The sequence below is a fragment of the Notamacropus eugenii genome, chromosome 4 (assembly GCF_028372415.1).
Source record: "Notamacropus eugenii isolate mMacEug1 chromosome 4, mMacEug1.pri_v2, whole genome shotgun sequence".
NCBI classification, from domain to species: Eukaryota; Metazoa; Chordata; class Mammalia; order Diprotodontia; family Macropodidae; genus Notamacropus; species Notamacropus eugenii.
The window spans coordinates 322,578,323-322,600,317 of record NC_092875.1 but is presented as its reverse complement, the minus strand read 5'-3'; the positions used below and the strand labels follow the sequence as shown (position 1 = coordinate 322,600,317).

At 38.7% G+C, this 21,995-nt stretch overlaps 1 protein-coding gene across 1 annotated transcript in view; it reads right to left on the bottom strand.

Moving 5' to 3' along the window:
- LOC140502861 (unconventional myosin-Vb-like) overlaps positions 1-21,995 on the bottom strand; it is a 104,661-nt gene that overhangs the window by 12,041 nt on the left and 70,625 nt on the right. Inside the window, exons 9-14 of the mRNA XM_072606919.1 lie at positions 18,708-18,801; positions 15,878-16,021; positions 11,492-11,643; positions 7,904-7,993; positions 5,498-5,648; positions 2,164-2,449 (exon numbers count right to left, since the gene is read on the bottom strand). Coding sequence (XP_072463020.1) covers positions 2,164-2,449; positions 5,498-5,648; positions 7,904-7,993; positions 11,492-11,643; positions 15,878-16,021; positions 18,708-18,801 — 917 coding nt within the window. The remainder of the gene's footprint in view (positions 1-2,163; positions 2,450-5,497; positions 5,649-7,903; positions 7,994-11,491; positions 11,644-15,877; positions 16,022-18,707; positions 18,802-21,995) is intronic.

Below are 21,995 nucleotides of genomic sequence, written 5' to 3'. Positions count from 1 at the left end.
AAGGGAGAACCAGTAAAACATTGCACACAGTATCAGCAACATTGCACAGTGATCAACTTTGAATAACTCTGCTCTTCTCAACAATGCAATGATCCAAGACAATTTCAAAGAACTCATGATGGAAAAATGCTATCCATAGGAAGAGAAAGAAGTGATGGAGTCTGAATACAGATGGAAGAATACTATTTTCACTTAATTATTTTTTTCATGTTTCTTTTTTTGCAACATGACTAATATGGAAATATATTTTACATGACTACACATACACAATGTATATCAAATTGCTTCCTTACGGAGTGGGTGGTAAGAAAGGGAGGAAAAAATTTGGAATTCAAAATGTTAAAAGAATGTTAAAAAATGTCTTTATATGTAACTGGAAAAAAATAATATAAAGAAAAGAAATTTGCCCAGAACACCTAGGGTTTAAGGGACTTTTCTATAATTGCGCCACTGGTATGTGACAGAGACAGGCCTTGAACTAACTTCTTGGGTCAAAAATTTGTTCTCTGTTCTCTATAACACAAAACTTCTTATGTGCCAAAATTTTATCAGCTACCCATTAATTAGTAGATACACAGATTGCTTCTATTTTTTTTTCCAATTTGAATATAGCTGTTAGGAATATTTTTTGTAGGAGAGTCTTCTTTTCCCTTTCAATAGTATCCTCTGGGTGTATACTTCTCAGGAATCAGTGGGTCAAAGGTATGTATGATTTTATAGCTCTTATATGTTACCAGACAGTGTTCAAATCCAACTAATCCAATATTTATTAAGTACCCACTATATTCAAGATATTATGTTTGGCTCTGATGATACAAAGGCAAAAAACAAAAACAAAAAAAAGCCATGTCCCTGTCCTGAAGAAGGCTATTCTAGGAATGTAATCATTCGAAAAAAGATTGCACCAAATTCATATTGCCACCCACTGTTAGAGATACCTCTAACAGTGAATTTTATAGTTTTAGGCTATTTATGCCAATTTTACAGATACAAGATGGTATTCACATCATTTGAGATTTTTTTTCTCATTAAAAATTTTTTTCTTAAGTGACTAATAAGTTGGTTTTTTTCTTTTTCTTCAATTTGAGAACTGATTACCCATCCCTTTGGTCACTAATCCACTGGAGAATCAATCTTCCTATTATGAATTTATGTCAATTGCTTGTATATTTTGAATGTCAGATTTATATCAGTAATCTTTTTTTGCAACTTTGCTTTTGTTTAATGAGATGTTCTTTTTCCCTTTCTATTCTGGATACATCATCTTTAGTAGTTTAAAACTTTCATTTTTAAATATCTCAACTTCTACAATTTAAAAAATTTACTAAATATATATAAACATTTTTCTCCTCTATACAATTATGACTGGTAAATATAACATTGTTTCAGATTTTTAAAATGATGTTTCTCTACTTGAAATTTTTAACAGTCTCTGTGGCAATATGTAGCTTTGACCTTTCTACTTTTTTACCCCACATTTCTGTAAAACTTTTCTAATAATTTTTATTTAAAAATTGATTTCTAGTGCCTTATGTTGTATGATTTTGGTCCTAGTTCTCAGTTACCTATTCTGTTCCAATGATCTATTTTTCTATTTTAAAATCTGGAACCAGATGGTTTTGATCTTTCCTTTTTATGGATATCATTTGAGATCTAGTAGTGTGAGGCTTCCTTCCCCACTACTTCTCATAATTTTCCTAATATTCATGTCTATTTATTCTTCTGTATCCATTATCACTTGGTCAAATGCTAATGAAATTGTCCATTGATATTTCCATTGGTATTTTGTTAAATCTACAAAATAATTTAGGGAATAGTTCCATCTTCATGGTGTTGATTCATTCTATCCATGTACACAGATGCTCCTATTACTTAATCTTTAATTTTCTGCTAAAGCTATTTTAGGTTAATATACAGGTAAATGTTTACCACTTAAATGTCAAATGGTCACTTTCCCAGCTCTGGAAAGCTATGGCATTCTGGTGTTCTTTTTCAGGGATAAAGCATCTAAGCACAGTGCCTCACTTATGGGAAGGACTTAAATGTTTGCTGAATTGAGTTAAAAGTTCCTGCTTTGTGGTTACAGTTTGGGAAGCATGTGGTGTCCATTGTTGCTGTGGGCACTGTGGATACCCCTCCCCCTCTCCTCACCCCTTAACTTACCGGAGTTGCATGCCTGTGCTCCAAGAACAGACATCCTTCCTCAGGAGGAGATTGTTAAGGGCCACAGCATTGATCATATAGAAGAGCTGCTTAAACACCTGCTGGATGATCTCAGGATCCAGGCCCTGGTCACACATCACACTGTGAAAGGAATTCATCTGGCGTATGATGGCATCCAGGCTATAGGAATTGTCCCCATCCGCCATGCTGGAAGACCGCTTCCTATAGCCTGTCGGCTTCACTCCGGACAAACACTGAATGCTTTCATTTTCCAACATGGCAGACACTAGGAAGAAAACAGCAAGTGGGCTGAAAGATTTTCCCTATGAAACAAGATTATCCATTCTTACATCACTCAAATTCTCCAGTTACTCTGGCTTTTGGTATACGACACTAGAAAAATACTCAGGGACACAAAATTTATAAACATGCCTGTACTTGAGGTAGCTAAGTAGTACAGTGGATAGATCACTGGACTTTGAATCATGAAGACCTGAGTTCAAATTTGGCTTTAGATGTAGCTGTGTGACAGTCCAGGGCATGCCACTTAATCTCTGTCTGCTTCAGTTTCTTCATGTATAAAATGGAGATAAGGATAACATTTATTGCCCAGAGTTGTTGTGAGGATAAAATGAGATATTTGTAAAGAGTTACGCAAACCTTAAAGTGCCATATAAATGTTATTCATATTATTACAATGTCCTGCTCTATGATATTAATATGTCCTATTCATCCTTGGCATGGAAATTCTTACCCAAGAATCTCCATGAATTTGAAAGGGCTAAGAAGTGAACTCTAGAGAGCTGTCCAAGAACAGAGAGAAGTAAAGATTGCCAAACACTATATAATGTGAGGTACTTCTTTCACATAGCCCTCTGGGCTTCAGGTAACTCTATTTCTGCAGAGGGGGAATGATGAGGAAATAGGTGAGAGGGATATTAGAAAGAAGTCATTGATTATATTTGTTTTGGAAGCATCTGGGATGAGTTATTCAATTGGTAATTCAGTGCACCTGCTCTGTGAAATAGACTAAATTAGAATTTTGTTATAATATAGCTTATTATAAGGAAGAATATGGTACGAGGTGGGTTCTTTTAGGAACTTCCTTATCTAAAGAACTCAAAACACTTTCATTTCATTTCATGGAAAGAGGGCTTGGACTCCTAAAGAAAGGTAGAGTAAAAACAACAAGAAAGATAGAGTCTCAGCTATTAACTCCTGTACCTGTGCATAGCCTGAGTAAACTGGGACTTGGCTAAAGAATAAAAGTGAAAGCATCTAGAACAAAGGTATTTAACCAGGAGTCCAAAAATTTTTTTAAATTGAGAATTGTTTTCCAATATAATTAGTTTGAAATTCTAAGTTTTCTATTTTATGCATTTAAAAAAATGTTCTGAGGACACCGAGGCTCCACCAGACTGTCATAAAAAGTTAAGAACCCCTGATCTAGAAAGTCCTATTCACTCTTTCTTGAATTTGAAAATATAAATCTATTTATTTCTTTCTTAGCTCTGAATCTTAGGTAATCTTTACCACACTACTAAATAAAGTATGTAATTAAGCAATTAGGTGGAGAGCAGTGAAAACCATGAATACTGAGCCTGGAGTCAGGAAGACCCGAGTTCAAATCTTGCTTCAGATGTTTCCTAGATATGTGATCCTGAGTAAGTCACTTTGCCTTTCTCGGACTCAGTTTGCTCATCTGTAAAATGGGGATAATAATAGCACTATCTTCCAGGGCTGTGGTGAGAACAAAATAAGATAATATTTGCATAGCATTCTGCAAACTTTAAAGCACTGTATAAAAACTATTATTATTATTATAAATATCTGTTAATTATTTAAATGAAATATATTCAATTAAATATCTGTTAAATAGCTCAAATTAAAATAGCACTTATATAGATTGTTTGGTTTATAAAGTATAATTTTCTTTGCAATGATCTTGAGAGATTATTATTTCCATTTTACAGATGAGGAAAAAGGGTCAGAGTGATGAAGGCTGGAAGGGGGCTGACATTCCCCACCCCCACCCCCTCAAAGACTGGAGTACAGGGACAGATCACCTGGAATGAATTCTTGGACTCAAGCATTCTTGAGGTCAAGGTAAAGATTTATTATACTTTTCAGAGGGCAAGAGTTTTTAGGAAACCTGCAGTTTGAATGGGGGTGCAGGTAAAGTTTATATAAGATATTCTGTAGTAAAACATGTGCCAAATATGCTAACTAGGTGATTCAGGGCAGGATTAGGGAATTTTTAAGGAGTGATTAGTTCTTAAAGGAACATGCACTTGTAATATCTACTGTGAAGGTATTTTATCCAGAGTTCATCTGGAAATCGCCCAAGTGAGGGGCGGGGGGCTACATGGAGGTGTGGTTTTAGGCCTGAAACGTCACTAAGTCAGCTAGCAGTCAGGACCGACTTAAAAATGCTCTCATCAGCGTCTTGATAGACAAGATAAATGTAAAGGAGTACACATGTCTAAGTCTAGGCCGTACACAGCCAGCCCAGCCAGCACCGAGATGGTCCAAACTAATGCATTCTATAGATGCAGGAAGGGAGATAACACCTTTTGCTGGGGCATGCCATGTCCTTGGGCTGGGGAGAAACTGCCTGGGATAATATTTTGAGGCTAGGGAGAAATGTGTTTTTAGAGAGAAATGTGATTTTAGAATTGGGGTCCAAGTACATGCACCGAAGCACCCCATCAAGAGTATATTAATACTGCTATTAAGTGTCACATCCAGGACTAGAACCCAGGACCTCTGTTTCTGAATCCAGGGTTCTATTACACCATTGTACATCTCCAATAAAAGAGAACCCAATTTCTGGGACAATCGTCTCCTGACTGGTACAGCCACACCTCCCCAGACTAACAAGGAGGTGAATGTTCACCTCTGGTTTCTCAGAGAGATATTTCGGTGCTCTCTGATAGGGTGATGAACATTTCACATCATCTCTGCACAGGTGACATGGGTCTAGGTGCAGTGTGGTTCCAAAACATAATCACATACAGATCTAGTACCATGTAGTTATTAATCTTGTTGGAAGTTTATAAAGTTGTTGTTTTTCTTTTCAACTCTATTTGTCAAGACATATATAAATGGCATTTTGAAAAGGGAGTGTTGAAATAAACACTAGAACCCTTGCACAAAGCAGGTCTTCTTTTTCCTTAAACATATGTAGATTTACTTGGGAAAAAAAACTGCGATGTTCTCTGGGGACTCTCCCTGTATCTGTTGCATAAGTTTTTCTGAGGGGGTGGCAACACGGAACAGGTTATCCTTGGCCTCCAAACCTCACAGTCACATGAATTGCATAATACCCACTTACCTATCATAGGTTGCAACATGCCTTCTGTTATCTTAATAAGTTGCTGGTAAATCTGGATAGAGAGATCACTTAGGACTTGGCGGTACTCAGTGAGGTCAAAGTTCTTAAGACAGTGTTCATTCTGTTTGGGGGTGTTCTGGGTCATGAAGCCCTGGTGGGAGAAAATAAATTGGGAGAGTTCATCTGCCTGCCAGGGACAGGATGACAGCCCTCCCCTTGTTCTTTGGACTGTAGTTAGTTACCTCTGAGAGCCCCTCATTTCCTTGGTTTCATACTTGTAAAAAAATAACAATCAGTTATAATATTCTAATATTAGAACTCAGATGCTGTTCATGCACTGTGTAAAAGAGCAAATATGAAAGGAAAATTTTAGAATTTTGCATCTAAGAAGGACCTCAACAATCCTTTAGCTTACCCTTTTTCTTTTATAGAGACGAGGAAACAATGGCATGGAGAATTCAAATGACCTACCCTAAATTACTGAGCTGGCAAAATTGGGAACAGAACCCAAGTAAGATGGCATGTTAAATACTACTCCCTAAATACAAGTCACAGGGTCGCAGATTTAAAGCTCAGGGATCATTCTAGTCTAGTCCATTTATTTGACAGATGAGGAAACAGAGGCCTCGAGACATGAACTGGTTTCTCTTTGGTCACAAAGTTATCACTGAGCAGAGGAGTGATTTGAATTCAGGCCTTCTGATTCCACACCTGACATGCTTTGCACTGTAGCCTGGAATTTCTTGTTTTGGCAAAAGCTGAAAAGTTTTCTGGTCTCAGACCATCAGACATACTTAATATATGTTCTCCTTCCTGATAATTGGGTATATGGGAGAGAGATTCACTCTTGTGAGGCTTCCCAGGAAAGCCCCTGCCCATCTTTCTAAAGTCTTAATTTGCTTCAGGAGGTTCTAGATTAGTGGCTAGGCATACTGCAGCTGGAGGGTCAAATCCAGACTGCAGCTTGTTTTTTTAAAGCCTGGAGGTAAGAATGATTTTTACACTTTAAAATACAACAAAACTTTATTTTAAAATATAAAAAATATTCTTTACTCAAGTATTATACAGAAGTAGGTTGGTGGGCCAGATTGGCAGATGTCTATATCACCTGGGCTACGTGACAGTTGGATATGACACATGTATGTCATATAGAAAGACATAGAACACGTGTTCTGACGCTCCTGCTCATTAGGGGGTTTCTGGAGAACTCTCCTTGTGGGTCCAAAGCACATGGACCACCAGAGTTTGAGATTCTTCTGGATATTTCAGGGTGGTTGTCCTTTCTTCTCTTGTTAGAGGACAATAAAGTATGAAAGAATGACTTTTTTTTTTCTTAAGGGAAGACAATAAAGTCATCTGCTATTAAGACCTTGAATTAATGCTAAAAGTGACTTTAGAGAGCCATTCCTTCATTTAACAGGGGAAGAAATGGAATCTGAGAGAAAGGAACTGACTTGCCCAAAGTCATACAACAGTAATGAGCAGACAGAATCAAACCCAGATCCCATGAATTTAAATCCAGAGCCCTTCTACCAGCTCTATGATGGGAACCAAGCTTCTTTTTAAAACACCATCTGAAAATGTCCACGTGCCCTTTTGTGTACTGCCCAAGCTAACCCTGGGACAGACTGAGCTCATCTGACATTTTGAGGGAGACAATGTGGGAAAAGAGTCCACTATCAGCTGAAATTAGGTGATGCTTTTTTGTGAAGAACAACTGTTTCAGTGCCTGAAGGTCAGGGTGCAGCCAATTTAGCAAAAATTCAAGATATTTTTTTAAAAAATACATGGTAGGTTTTGCTAAAGCCATGGTGTTGTAGTTAGACAGCTGGCCTCAGAATCTGTAAGAGCAGGGCTTTAGTCCACACACATAGTAGCTACAATGGAGTCTGGAAAAGTTATTTATCATCTCAGTGGCCCAGGCAACATTCAAGAATATAAGTTGCAAAACAGCTATCAATCTGCATTGGTAGAGAGAATTTCTCTACTGGGAGGTCTGTACAACAGTCTAGGCATCAGAGATTTAGATAAAAGAATATTACACATACACAGACACACACCTTTCTCTGATGCCTCACTGTGTGGCACAGAAGTGATCTTGGGTTCTTAAAGGTTATGCTTGTGGAACACGAATGGTTTATACCAGTTTAGAAAGGGTTCAAATACCGCTGATGGACCAGCTCAGCTAGATTTGGGAGACGGACTCATGACCAGTCTTGATGTAGGGCAATGATATTTCCTTACTTTCTTACTTTCCCTACTTCTTTCATCTTTTCTCCCCCTTTCTCTTCCCCGCCTCCTTTTTACTTTCTCTCCTCTCCCTCCTTTTCTTCTCTTCCTCTTCCTCTCCCTCTTTACCCCAGTATTGATGTATTTGGTAGACTGACCATAATGTCCTTCTCTTACCTCATCCCCACTGTACTGCTTCAAGCAATGAAGAAGGCGGCATGTATTGGATAACCAAAAGGATGTCATCTCAAAGTCCTCATTGTGCTTCTGGAGGGGAAAAGAAATTTACTGAATGAATGCGGGCCATCTATTTTTAAATTATCTTTTAATCTTATTATTTAAATAATATTACATAAAATATACTTATCTTATTATTTTATTATCTTATATTTTATTCCATTTTTCCACTCTACTGTGCCTGATTCTCAGTGGCTTCTACTCTGTTATCCACAGGGTTTTAATTAATGATAATCCACAGACAAGGCTACTATTAAGAAGTTATTTGGTTGAGTTGTTTCTCTAACCACAAGGATAAGTTTTTAGAAAATGCCTCTCTCTCACTCAGTCCTCCAGTGGTACACATCTGTAACACAGCTAGCTAGCATTAAAGGTGCTATCCATGGCAGCAGAAAAACATGATATTAACTGGGCATATGCAAGATTTGTACCTATGGCACAGTCCTTCCAAACACCATACTTTAATCAACTGAGCTAATCCAGCCAGATAATTCATATATATGTAGTGCTATAAGGTTTACAAAGCATTTTCCTTACAATCACAGTATTCAGTTATCCCTTCCACATCATGGCGATTATCCATGTGCAGCTCTCCCATAATCTGAAAAATCTGAGTAAAATTTTTTGGCCGTCCCTTCATACCAGAAAAGAAGTCTGATTTATTATAGTATTAAAAGATAATACACACTGATATTATACAATACTATACATATATTTTATGAGTTTCTGAGTTTCTAAATTTTTTCTGTGTCATCTGTGGCTTCTACAAAAATTCCCCCCCAAAATTCCCACTTAATTTCTTATAGCATCCCAAGATATATTGAAACTGCAGTGGGGAAAGTTGTGATGTGAAAGTGATAATTGTATTAGGAAAACACAAAGGTCAATATATAGAAGAACCAAGAGTGGTTGTATAGAGAAGAAGCCAAGTAACTACTGTAACACACCAAATGGTAACAGGACATTATCCAGCTATGAAGGTGATGGTGAGACTGTGGATATTGCTTGTATGTCTATGCAATTTATATCCTGATAGATTGTAAAAATACATGGTCTTTGGGATCCATCATCCAAGGAGGAGCCTCAGTCTGGGCCAATGACTTAGATCAACCATAGGTAGAGAAATGATTGGTTCCCAGAAGTCAGAGAAAGTAAAAATATCCACCACCTGTTGTTGTGTCTGTCAGCTCAGCCAATGACTGGATCTAGGGTGGGATTACAAATTCAGCCAGGGAAATAATAGTAACACATGGTGGGTCTCAAAATTCAGAAAAATTCAGCCAAAGAGATAATAGTAACACATAATGGGTTCCACAAGTGTTAGCACACTTTTAAGCTAAGACTTTTGCAATACTGTACAGAAAATTAAGGTTTGCTGGGAAGCCTCATATGAACTGAAGTGAAGTGAGCAGAACCAGGAGAACAATGTACACAATAATCAACTGTGAAAGACTTTGCTATTCTGATCAATGTAATAATCTAAGACAGTTCCAAAGGATTCATGATGAAAAATGCTATTCACCTCCACAGAGAGAACTGATGAACTCTGAGTACAGATTGAAACATACTTTGTGTGTGTGTGTGTGCGCACGCATGTGTGTTCTTTTGGAACAAGGCTGATGTTTATTATGTTTAAATGACTTCATATGTATAATTGATATATTTCTTGCCTTCTCAAGGGGTCGAAGAGGGGCAGGAGAGATTTTGGAATTCAAAATTTAAAAAAAGAATATTAATTTTTAAAAATGTTATTGGCAAATATTTAATGAAATAAAAATATATTTAAAAAGAAAATTGAGGTTTGTAAGTGCTTTTCTCACCACAACCCTGTGAGGTAGATAGTACCAATATCATAATCCCCATTTGACAGAGAAGGAATTGTCTTTTGCACTTAAAATGTGGGTATTCCCTAAGACTGCGTATTTTGCCCTCTCCTCTCTTCCCCAACAATCTCTTTCATTCATGTAACTTCAACTACTGTCTCTGAAGGTGATGCCTAAACTTATATTCCTGACCTCACTTCTGAGCTCTATGCCTGAATTTTCAGCTGCCAGAACTCCTCCATCTGGATATACCATCTGTACCTCAAATTCCAAAATCCAGCTAATCAATCTCTTCCTGAAACCCTGTTCTTCCTTCTGTCTTCATTATGTCTCTCTGTGACAATGCTATTCACCTGGCCTTAGGATTATCTTTGATTCTTGCCTCTCATGTCCCTAAAGTTACCAAGTCTTATTGGCTCCTTTTCTGCAATTTCTCCCCTATCTATCCCTTTCTCTCTATTCTCACCACCACCACCATGGTATAGATCCTCATTACCACCAACACACACAATTGCAATAGCTTCCTATCAGGTCTTTTTGTCGCCATTTTCCTCCCTCTTCTCTTGCCTCAGTATGTCTTCATAGTCCTACCAAAATGATCTTTTTTAATGAATAGATTGCTTGGCTCAAAAATCTTAAGTGGTTCCGTAAGGTCTTCTATATAAGTTCAAATTCCTTAGCCTAGCATTCAATGTCCTCTATAGTTGGTATCACCCTATTTCCAACCTTAAACTGCTATATACTTCAGCCACTCTCTGTAGAGAGTAACCCAAACACTCAACGCATCTTCCTGCCCCCATGACTTTGCTTAGGAATATCATTTCTTCTTCTCTTTTCTTATCACTTAGTGAGCATTTATTAAATAACCATCCTTTTAATAACAGTTCACATTTATATAATGCGGTAAAACTCACAAAGTTCTTCATATATATTATCTCAGTTGATCTTCAAAGCCCAACTCAAAAGCCTCCTCCTCAGTGAAAACTTTCCTGGAGATCCACCTGTTGTTAACAACTTGTACCCACCCACCAACCTCACAAAGTACTTGGCTTTGCATCTCATTCATGTATGATTGTATATTATCATAATCTCTGTGTTTGTGTCATGTGTACCACTAGACTATACCCTTTTTTGAATACTTTTTTTGTCTCCTCTAGTACCTAGAAGACAGCTTAGGTGCTTAAAAATGTCACTTGGATAAATGGATGAATATCTGGTTTCATAGATAATAGCATATTCGAAGCAAAAAAACAGAAGGGGGCAGGAAGGAGAGTTAGAAATCAGGCACTATTTCAGCTGAATAACTAACAGCCAAATATCATAGGAGCAGACAAACTAAAAAGCAGACACAAAATTGAAGTACAATTATGTATGTTCATGGCAATGGCCATGAATCATCCCTAAAAGTTGATATTCCTGTTAGTATCATCAGTTAGGAAGCAGGAAGATTTCCCTTGGAAAGGTTTAAAACATAAATTGTGATGCTTGGAGAGGTTCAGCTTCTGTTAGCCGAAAGATGAGTTTATGTAGAGCCCTCATTCATGAAGGATGATAAATATACTGGAGGTATATAGCTGGGTCATTTGCTGATGGAGAAAGAGGCTTCTAAGACACTCTCCCTCCTTTCCCCTTTTCCCCTCAAAGTCCAGCCAGGCTGAGTTCTCTCCATTTCTTTTGAATACCAGATTCCCTGAACAGTAATTACCTTTAGTACTTTCTTGATGCCATTGGTGATTGAGGTGAGCAGGGAATGGACTTTAAGGTCATCATTGACATAGTCTGCATGTCTGATACACATGTAGAGAATATAAGCAGGAAGACATGGAACTGTGCCTGACAGAGCCTGGGGTTTCAGATCTATCAAAAGCATAAGAAACAGAAGAGTTACTATTAGGAAGAAAACTGGGGTTACGTAACAGCAAGGACTCCAACATACACAGGAAGGCCTGCTGCACAGGTTCTTAGATCTGCTTTTCTAAAAGGAAAGCAGCTTTTGTGGGGTCAACAATCACTTTAATCAAGCACATGTATAATTCACTTAGTTCAGGGGAAAAAGTCAGCACCCTGAACTTCAGGAAAAATACAGAGAAATAAAGACCAATAGACAGGGCTTCCAACTGTCTGAACATAAGTAATATATACATCACAGATTAACAGACAGATACAACTATCTGACCATTACATGCATACATAGTTACCAGAGAGAGAAGCACCAACATCTGGGCTTTCAAAGCTGAGGAGCTCCTTAATGGCAACCCAGAGTCTCATCTGGCCAAACAAATACTTCCATTGAGTAAGCCCCAAAACAAAACCTCACCTCAAAGTATTTATACACTTTTCAGAGTCAGAGGGCATCACAACCACAGAGAACCAGTGCCTCATTACAAATTAACAAAAGGTTAATAAATAAAAGGCCTTTCTACAAAACAAATCTCCCTTGATTAAGCTTACCTTAATGGGCAGGTCCATTAATGGGGGGAATTCTTTAACTCTCATTAACATAATTAACATTACAGGTTGCTACAGTCTTGGCTCACCATGGAAATGAATGTAATGAATACAAGAGTAAAGCACATTTTAATAGTTTAAGTCTTAAATGGTTAAATTTATGAGAGGTAAGGGATGGGGCAGACAGACCACCTGAGTATCCCATTTTGCTCTCATAACTGCAGTTAGCATTCCTGGAGGGAGGAGTGAACAAGTCCATAAATACACTTGAAGCCACTTTGCAGATTCCATGGCAATCTCTGGGCATGTAAGTCTTTTTGTTCTTCCCTCTCTCCTCACACTGCCCTAGGCACAGGTACTCAAACAATACACCACCATACTAATGCCAGGATAGAGTGTGGGTATATATTTGCCCTAAGGAAGTTTCAGGAGCTCTACTTTTCTAAAGTTTTTTTGGCAAGCCTGGATTTCCTAGCAAATGCTACTGCACAGAATTAATTCACCTAGGAATTACTCTGGATTTATTTTTAAACCTTCTCTTTTCATTGTTTGGACTGCAACATTCCAGTGTTCTCTCTGGCCCTTCAGTTCTATATTAGAAGGATAAGCAAGCATGACACTCACAGATCCTTGGGGTGCATTTGTGCATCAAGACAGAAGTTTTTAGAAAAGGAAAAAGTTAACATAACCAAAGAAACAAGTTGAAGATAAAGCTAGCTTCCAAGCCTGCCGTGGAAAAATCTCCAGCGCATAAAATTACTTTCTATTTGGCCACCTCACTCTTATGTCTGCATTCTCTTAATATTTGCCTTCTTCTCATCAGAAGTTGACATAATCTCCTTTAGAAGATGGGATAACAGCAACAACAGCTAGAATTTTAAAATGCCTCATATACATACGATCTCATTGGATCGTCCCCAACAACTCTATGAGATTGTTTACCAGATAAGAAAACTGAGGCTGAGAAAGGTAAAGTCACTTGCTCAGGGTTACACAGCTAGTAAGTGCCTGAGGCAGAATTTAAATCCAGGTCTTCATGACTCAAAGTCCAACTTTCTATCTACAACGCCTTTCTGCAAATCTCATGTGCCAAGGCAGTGTGACAAAGGGGTCCAAGAACAAAGGTGGTTGGATTCTGCCAGGTGCAGGTTGAGGCTAAAGACTGATCTCTTCCTCCTTTGATGGAATTGCATTTACTATTTGTCTTAGTGATTTAACCATTGTCTACTGTCTTGTGGCAACTTTTACAATATTAATGTTTAATATGTGTTTTCAGTGTCTATCTTATTTGTGTTTATTTGTGCCTATATTTTTCTTCTACGTCTCTCTCCTCCCTGCCTCTCACTCATCCAGAATCTGATGCCATGCTGAGTGTAAAGGTTAGGTGTCGTAATGTACATTTGTTGCTTAACTGAGGAGAAGCTCTTTGGGGAAACATTATAGGAGATAAGTAATTAAATTCCCTAAGTTAATAGGTTAGTTATAACGTCTACTCTCCCTGCATACTAGTCACTTATGTGTTATACTTTCTAAACACCAAATACAAGTAAGATTCATTTTTAAGGATCTTTTTCTCTCTTAATTTGAGATCATGAACTTAAGAATCTCACATTTTATCTTAATGTGTCAAACTGCCAAGAATTACATATTAAAGATTGGACTCTGGTAGAGTTTTTGAATGAATATTCAGTCTCTATCATCCAATGTTGATGCCACATTTAATGACTGAGCAAACCTCTATCTCTGGATCCACTGGGAAAAACTCATCTTTATAAGAGGTACTAGGTCAGGCTCCGGACTTAAAAAGTATAAAAAAAAATTGCAAATCCACAAACTAAACAACTAGACTGTAAAATCCTTGTAAGCAGATTTGTGTATTACACCCTTTATCCCCACAGAACCTAGGAGAGTAGGTGCTCATACATTCCTTCTGGCTGATGGATGAAGTATTATCTCTGGAACTGGCATAGTACCATCTTCCTTCCCTCCCCTCTTCCTCTCCTTTCTTTTGAGATCAGGCCTCCTATCTTGCCCAGGATGGAAGTATAGTCCCCCTCTTGGATCCAGTCCCACTTTGATGATCCCAGGAGCTTTGATCTTCTGTTTCCAACCTGGGCTGGTTTGTCCCTCCTTGGGTAACCTGGTGGCCCTCTGCTCCTGAGGGGCTCATCATATTGAGGCCAGATATAATATGGACCTCTAGCTGGCTTGGCACACTACAACTTGGAACTCACAGACCCAAGAGAACTGCCACCTTCCACCTCCCTAGTAAATATTATAGGAGTCCAGTATCATGTAGGCCATTGTTATACTTTTCAAAGCTCTTTCATCTCTCTTATTCATTTGATCTTCACAAGAGCCATATGATGCAAATATTTCATAGTATCTTCCCTTTATGTGAGAAAATAGAGATATAAAATTTCCCCTAAGTACTGCTTTCCTGTATCCCGCACATTTTTGTATGTTATTTGTTGTCATTCTCTTTAATGAAAGAGAATTTTAACGAAATGTTTTATTTTTCCTAGGATTTATTCTTTGACCTACTAATTCTTTAGGATTTGATTATTTAGTTTCCAATTAATTTTATCTGTCCATGACTTCTTATGCAATTTTTATTTTATCATGATCTAAAAAGGATGCACTTAATATTTCTGCTTTTCTGCATTTGGTTGTGAGGTTTTTATGCCCTAATACATGGTTAATTTTTGTGTAGGTGCCATGTACCACTGAGAGAAAGGTAGATTCATTTCTATTCCCATTCATTTTCTCTAGAGGTCTATCAAATCTAACTTTTCTAAAATTCTATTCATCTCCTTAACTTCTTTCCTGTTTATTTCTTGGTTGCATTTATCTAGTCATATGAGGAAACAGAGCAGTTGAATGACTTGCTTGGGGGTGACTGACAATCAAAAGTAAAATCCAAATCTCCCAATATAAATTCCAAGGCCAATATAGCTGCTCATATAACTCACCCTGATGTGGAACAAGCCATGGCCAGAAGCAGCCAGGGACATCAGCAGGGAGAAAGGCCTTTTAGAGAACTGAAGCTAGTACCTGCTTAGGGTTCATGAAAGGGAAAAAGCCTTTGAGAAAGGCATCCTGTCTGCAAAGACTTCCCTAAGAATAAGTCTAGGGCTTCTAAAAATACATGTAAATATATGCATACATACATCTATATACATGAATGCCAGCTGAGCCTGAAATGCATTTAGCCTAATCTCTTTCCAGTTCTTCAAGGAAAATCCTTCTACTATCCCACCCTAACTCTTTGAATGAGGCAGTTACAGGTAGAGTAGAAGATTCCAGAGCAGTCAGCATGATGTCCACTGAAAATCACTTCATCTCTGGCATTGTCTACAGCTTTAAGCCACTGAAAACAGTTATTTCTAGGAGTCAAAGGATCAGCAGCCCAGCCCAGAAATCACGTAGAGGTGCACCCTGGCCACTCTATCAGCACAATGCAATTCTTTTCCTCAGTCTAAACTTCCCTTCAGTATAAATACCAGAGGGGTAACCCTCTTCAAATTCCAGGCTTAGACTTGGAGGTAACCAGACCCACAAAGGACCAAATTTCCATTTTATCAAATTGTCCTTGAATTTCCAAAGCAACTGCTGAAATGAGAGGGTGATGAAACCTTCTAACCTGTTACCAGATTCTGAATGAGAAGGGGCTCATCTTCTTTGTAGTACTCCAGCATCCCTTGGAAATCCTTCTCCTTCCTTTGGACTGTGACCCGTCTGGTAAGCTCATGCTGCTTCCTTTCACTCTGTGCTAATGCTTGGGCAGCTACAGGGGAGAAGAAAGACAAAAGGAAACATTAACTGATACTGTAAGATAAACCCTAGGACCAGCTGCGAGGCTGGGGAGATGATGATAACCAGATTGTTGCTGTGGTTTGTTGTTCGCCCTTCAATGTTGAAGAGAACCAATGACATCAGGAGGAGGATGTTTTCACTTGCAAGTGAATTGGAGGCAGGGCCGTGCAGTCATCAGCCTCACTCTCCTCTGGAGTCATCTGAGTCCAGTGACAAGACAAAAGTCAGGATGACTGGTGATGGCCTCCAATGCAGTCAGAGATCATGGCCTTTTTTTAAGCTATGGTCTTTCCCAGGTCTCAGTTTGTCTGAGACAACCTGCATTCAGCCTAATTTGCCTTCACAAAAGAATCAGTCTGGGAGGGGAAGACCCTAAACCAGTGAGTAGAAGGAAGGTCAGACTGACCTTTTCAGGCTTTCAGCTTCCTTGGGACAGAATACTCTAGGCTTTCCCAAGAGTCTCCAGCAGTTCTCTATAACCTGCCTTCACTTGTTCTTAATGGTTCTAATACTGTACATTCCCTTCAGGGCAGGGACTAGCCCAGCAACCTTAATAACTCTCATTGGCAGGTTACTCTGTGTTCCCACTTAGGATCACAGAAGAGAGAATGGGCTCAATCTGAAACAAAAGGGCATTTAGGTTAATCAGAGGACCATGGGAGTTGTTAGACAGTACTGTGCATGGTTACAGAATTCAATTTAATTTCATAAGCATTTGATTGTATCTACTGTGAGCCATGAACTGTGCTAGGCATTGGAATTAAAAAATAAAAGTGACCCATGATATCACTGATATAAGGAATTCTCAGTGAGGAAACTTCCTCTACCAAAGCACCTGCTCAGCAATTTACAGAGCTAAAGGGGACATTGAGAGGTTAAGTGACTTGACCAGGGTAACACAGTCAGTATGTGTTGGGATTTGAATGCAGGTCTTCCTGACTCCCAGGCCAGTTCTCTATTTCTAGACACTATGAAACAAAAATAAAAATGAAAAAAAGCCTTGACTTCTCTATAAAGTTGTAATGAAGGGTAAGATGGAGTCATTTTTACTGGATGCTTCACTTGGAGGCCCTAGGGGCAAAGGGCTTGATTAGATGACCTGAAGGCCTTAGTTTAGCTGTGTTTGAAAATTCTGATCTCTCTCTAAGTGGATATGCCACATTAGGGATGATGGATGGCCCTTTAATTCCATAAGAAGAAATGGGGTAATGGGCAACATATCTTTTAGTTAAATAATTCTAACCTCAAAACTAAGCACTTAACACCAGTCCTTATCTACGAGTCATGGGGGTTTCAGAACTGATGGATCTTGGGCTTTCAAGAAGCAATTAGTCTAATTTATTTTCATTTGGTTAGCTCATACATGGAGGTACTTGAGACTCTCAAAGGCTAGGCAGGTTTCTGGAAAGACTTATCAGATAATTGAGCTTCTTGTATTTTAGTAGCCTACAAAAACAAAAATGAAACATCAGCTTGAACCAAGTGAAAGAAACCGCAAGGTGTTGACATAATGCAAGAGGCTGGTATGCAAGAAATGGAGATTCCCCATTAACAAACTTTCATTGAGGACCTACTGTGTGCAGGGCCAGGAGGTAACACAAAGACTTATAAGACATGACATAGCTACTTTCAACTGGTTGATCCATGAGTTTCAGACACAACTGTATGCATATAGATAACAATATAAAAGTATAATATTCTAAGTGTCCAAAAAGTGGTGGAGGTAAGATGTGCTAGAAGGCAGACTGAAGATTCATTATAACTGAAGTGGTCAGGGAAGGAACTTTTTGGGAAATTAGGAGAAAGAGGCATAGAGAGATGACAGGGATCATGGAGGGCTTTATCTTATAGGTAATGGAAAGCCATGGAAGTTTTCTTATTAGCTGAGGACATGTAAGGACAGCTAAGTGACACAGTGGATAGAACACTGCACCTGGAGTCAGGAAGACTCATCTTTCTGAGTACAAATCTGGCCTCAGACACTAACTAAGTGACCCTGGGCATGTCACTTAACCCTGCCTGTTTCATTTTCCTCATCTGTAAAATGAACTGGAGAAGGAAATGGCAAACCACTCCATTACCTTTGCCAAGAAAACCCCAAATGGGGTCATGAAGAATGGGTTATGACTGAACAACTGAGCAAGAGGAAACATGCATGTTGAAGTTCTGCTCTGCCTTCAAAATCCAGCTCAGGAACATCTTCAGGAATCTCTGTCTTAGGTCTAAGAGTGATTTCTCCTCCTCAAATTTTCCTAGAGAACTTATTTTGATCTCTTTGCCCTTATTACAACATATTTTACAGATTTTACAGCTATACATGCTGTATTTACTTAGTAGTATGTTAGCTCTTTGAGGAAGGGGAAATGTGTCACTTTCATCTTAATCCCCTCCAGTGCCTAGTTTAGTACATCATACTGAGGTGCCTAACAATTATCTGTCAAAAAGAATTGACAGAACACTCAGGGGGCAAAAGAACAAAATAAAATCTTGATAAATACAAAGAAATCCCAGAAAAGGGAGGAAAGTTCTTGGCAGAAAATGGGAAACAACAATTTAGTTTCCCCAGATAAACTTCTCTTAAAACAACTACCCAATCCTAGGCCCTGCCTCCTCCCTCCCCATGCCCAGCATTACCAACTCTCATCATTATTAAGTACCTTCTAGATCCTGGACTTTTTTCATATAAATCTTGAATTGTTTTTTCAGTTTCTTCTCATTCTTTTCCAGCTTTTCTACCAATTCTTTTAGGTCCTAAAACCAGAAGGAAGAAGTTAGAGGAGAAAAGTATGTAAACTTGACTTTGGTAAACCCTGTGGTTTTCCAAGAAAGGGACTCATCCGGACCCTGCCAACAGCTGTCCCTGAAAGAATATGAGGCACTGTTGGACAGCCAGGAGCCACACCTTGCCAGGAATCCAGTTCCACTTCAGAGTCTGTTTTCACATTAAAAATGGAACAAATATCTTTACGTTCAAGCCTTCTGGCAGCCTGTCAAATCCCACAGTTTCTCATTACTCCACCAAACCTGAAGGAAGCACACAACCAACTTGGGTGCACACAGCAGGTGCACCCTCTAAAGGAACGGACCTGGGTGAGGGACCTGGGTGAGGTATGTCAATAGCAGGGCTGGACAAGGACAATTAGAGCTGAGAGGGAGAGCAAGACAGTAGCTGCAGCCCCACCAAAGTTCTCAGCAGCCACTGGGAACGAAGGTGTTTGAGCAATGGGAAATTGTAAACTACTCCAGTATCTTTGCCAACAAAACCCCAAATGGGGTCACGAAGAGCTGGACACGACTGAAGTGACCAAACAGCATGTGACTACATACTCCAAAATGTGTCTATACATGTATATGTAAGTTGCCCCTTCTCCTCAACAATGGTATGAATTAATCTCTCTCTTTTTAATCAAGGCTCCTCTGAGAAGAGTGTCCAAATGAAAAAATGGAGATTCCACAATAGTATTGCATGACCAAGATTATGAAATCGATTCTTACCATGTCAGTTAGACATGAAGTCATGAATTAGCTCTTAGAACTTAGAATGTGGATCAGTAGGGGCTCGGTTAGATTCTTAGAATTGCCCAAAGCACTGAGAGATGACTTGCCAAGGTTCATAAAGTCAATGTATTAGGGTGAGACTGGAATGTGAGGCTCCATGGCTACACCATGGACACTTGACACTCACTAGCTGTGTGACCTTAGGCAAATCACTTAACCCCAATTTGCCTCATCCTGGGTCATCTCCGGTCATCCTGATGAATATCTGGTCACTAGACTCAGATGGCTCTGGAGGAGAAGTGAGGCTGGTGACCTGCACAGCCCTCCCCTCACTGAAAACAAAGTCAAGTGCAAGTCATGTCGTTATTTCAATGAATGCTGGGCAGTACTACCCCTTTCCATACTATTTTCCTCTCCTTGTCTAATGCCAGTTAGGGGCAGATTCAGCCTCATTTAGCTTAACAGGCTTTCTTCTAAAGAGGGATCATCACCTCACCCAACTTTACTGCTTTGGAATTCTGTGATTTTTATTAGTGTGTACGTTGATATGGATGTCCACTCATAAATATGGAAGTCCTTTCTTCCACTGCCAAGGCCTTGGCCATATCTTGGTAATATTTTGCCTTGGTAACATCTTTCACAAATTGCCCCCTTCTCCCCTCTGACACTGTCACCACCCTGGTGCTGTCCCTTACTATACCTCATCCCTGGAGTACTGCACTAGCTTACTAACTGGTCTCCTTACTACAAGTCTCTCCTCATTCCAATCTATCTTTCCCTTAGCTATCAAATTAATCTTCCTAAAGGGCAAATCTGACCATGTCACCCACTTACTCAATAAAATTCAGTGACTATCACTTTCAGGATCAAATGTAAACCCTCTATTTGGCATTCAGAACCCTTCATAAGTGGCCCACTTTCAGTTTTCTTACTTCTTATACAGATACCCCTCCCCAATTTACTCTGAAATCCAGTGATACTGGCTTCCTTGCTGCCTAGGATACTACACATCCTGACTTTTCAATGTTGACTTTCCACAGTATTTTCACAGGCTGTTCCACATGGTTTGGAATGCTCTCCCTCTTCATCTCCACTCCTGGCTCCCCAGGGCTTCAAGGAGTTTATAACCCTTTATAACATTCTTTTTTTTCCCTAGGAAAAATATTTTTTTCCCCAATTAAATGTAAAAACAATTTTAACCTTAAATTTTTTTTTTTTTTTTTTTTTTTTTACAATTTTGAGTTCTAAATTCTCTTCCACACTCCTTCCCCTCCTTCCTCATGGAGAAGGCAAGCAATTTGCCCTTTATAAACATTCTTGGTCTGGGAAAGCCACTTGTCTACATTTGACAGAGAGGATCTACCCAAAATACTGGGTGCCATTTTTGTTTTCTCCTGACATTGTAGTTCTTCTGGTAGAGACACTGTTAGTGAGGTATACAGGGGTCATGTGGACTTTTTAGGGTCAAGTGATGTTGCCCCTTGATTTTACCATGTGATTAACCTGTCTTTTTTCTTTTTGATCATACATTTCTTTGGTGACATTTTTTGCTACAATTATTCATAATTCTTTGTTATGCACTACTGACTGATCACACCTATCACGTCTTCTCCATTGCCCTAGTGAGTCCTCATTTTAAATTCTTTGCAGTTGTAGTGCTATACAACTCATAGCTATAACACTAAATTGGTATATTGATATTAAAAAGATGAGCTTTTTTTCTGGAAAAGTTTAAGGTAATTAAAGGAGTTTTGGATTTTCTTGAAGGCAAATTACATCTGTGATGTCAAATTCAAATAGAAACTGATCCTTGCAGGTCACATATTGACGTAGAATACCACGAATTAACATTATTCATGTTATATTGTATTTTTATTTATTTTGTTAAACATTTCCCAATTACATTTTAGTCTACTTGGCACTGAAGAGTTTGACACCTCTACTCCAGAACATTTTTCTTTGTTTTTAATTTTGGGTCCCTTCTCCCTTGGCATAAGGGTAAATGGTAGCAGTGGGATTAATGGTCTAACTCTCCACAGGCTTAGAAGTTCTTCCTCATGTCAGGGGCCCCTCACAGGTTAGTTACAAACATAGCACAAACCTCTTAAAGGCAATGGTCTACTGCAGGGGGTAATTTCTAGATTAGGAATTCATGAACTTGTTTAGAAAATATTTTGACAACTGAATTTCAATACAATTGATTTACTTTGTAATGCTACGTATTTTATTATGGCAATTAAAAACATTATTCTAAGAATAATGGCAGAGAAAAAAATTAAGAACTCCTGTACTGGACTCTTATGGACCTGGCTATATGTCCTTTCTGTGCCCTTTATTGTGAAATAAAACTGCATTATGTTTTGAAGCCTTGTGAACTTTGGTGTTTATGAAATGTGCTTATAGCTACCTTAGAGGGAATGTGAAATTTGCTAGAGTTTCCAGGTTCA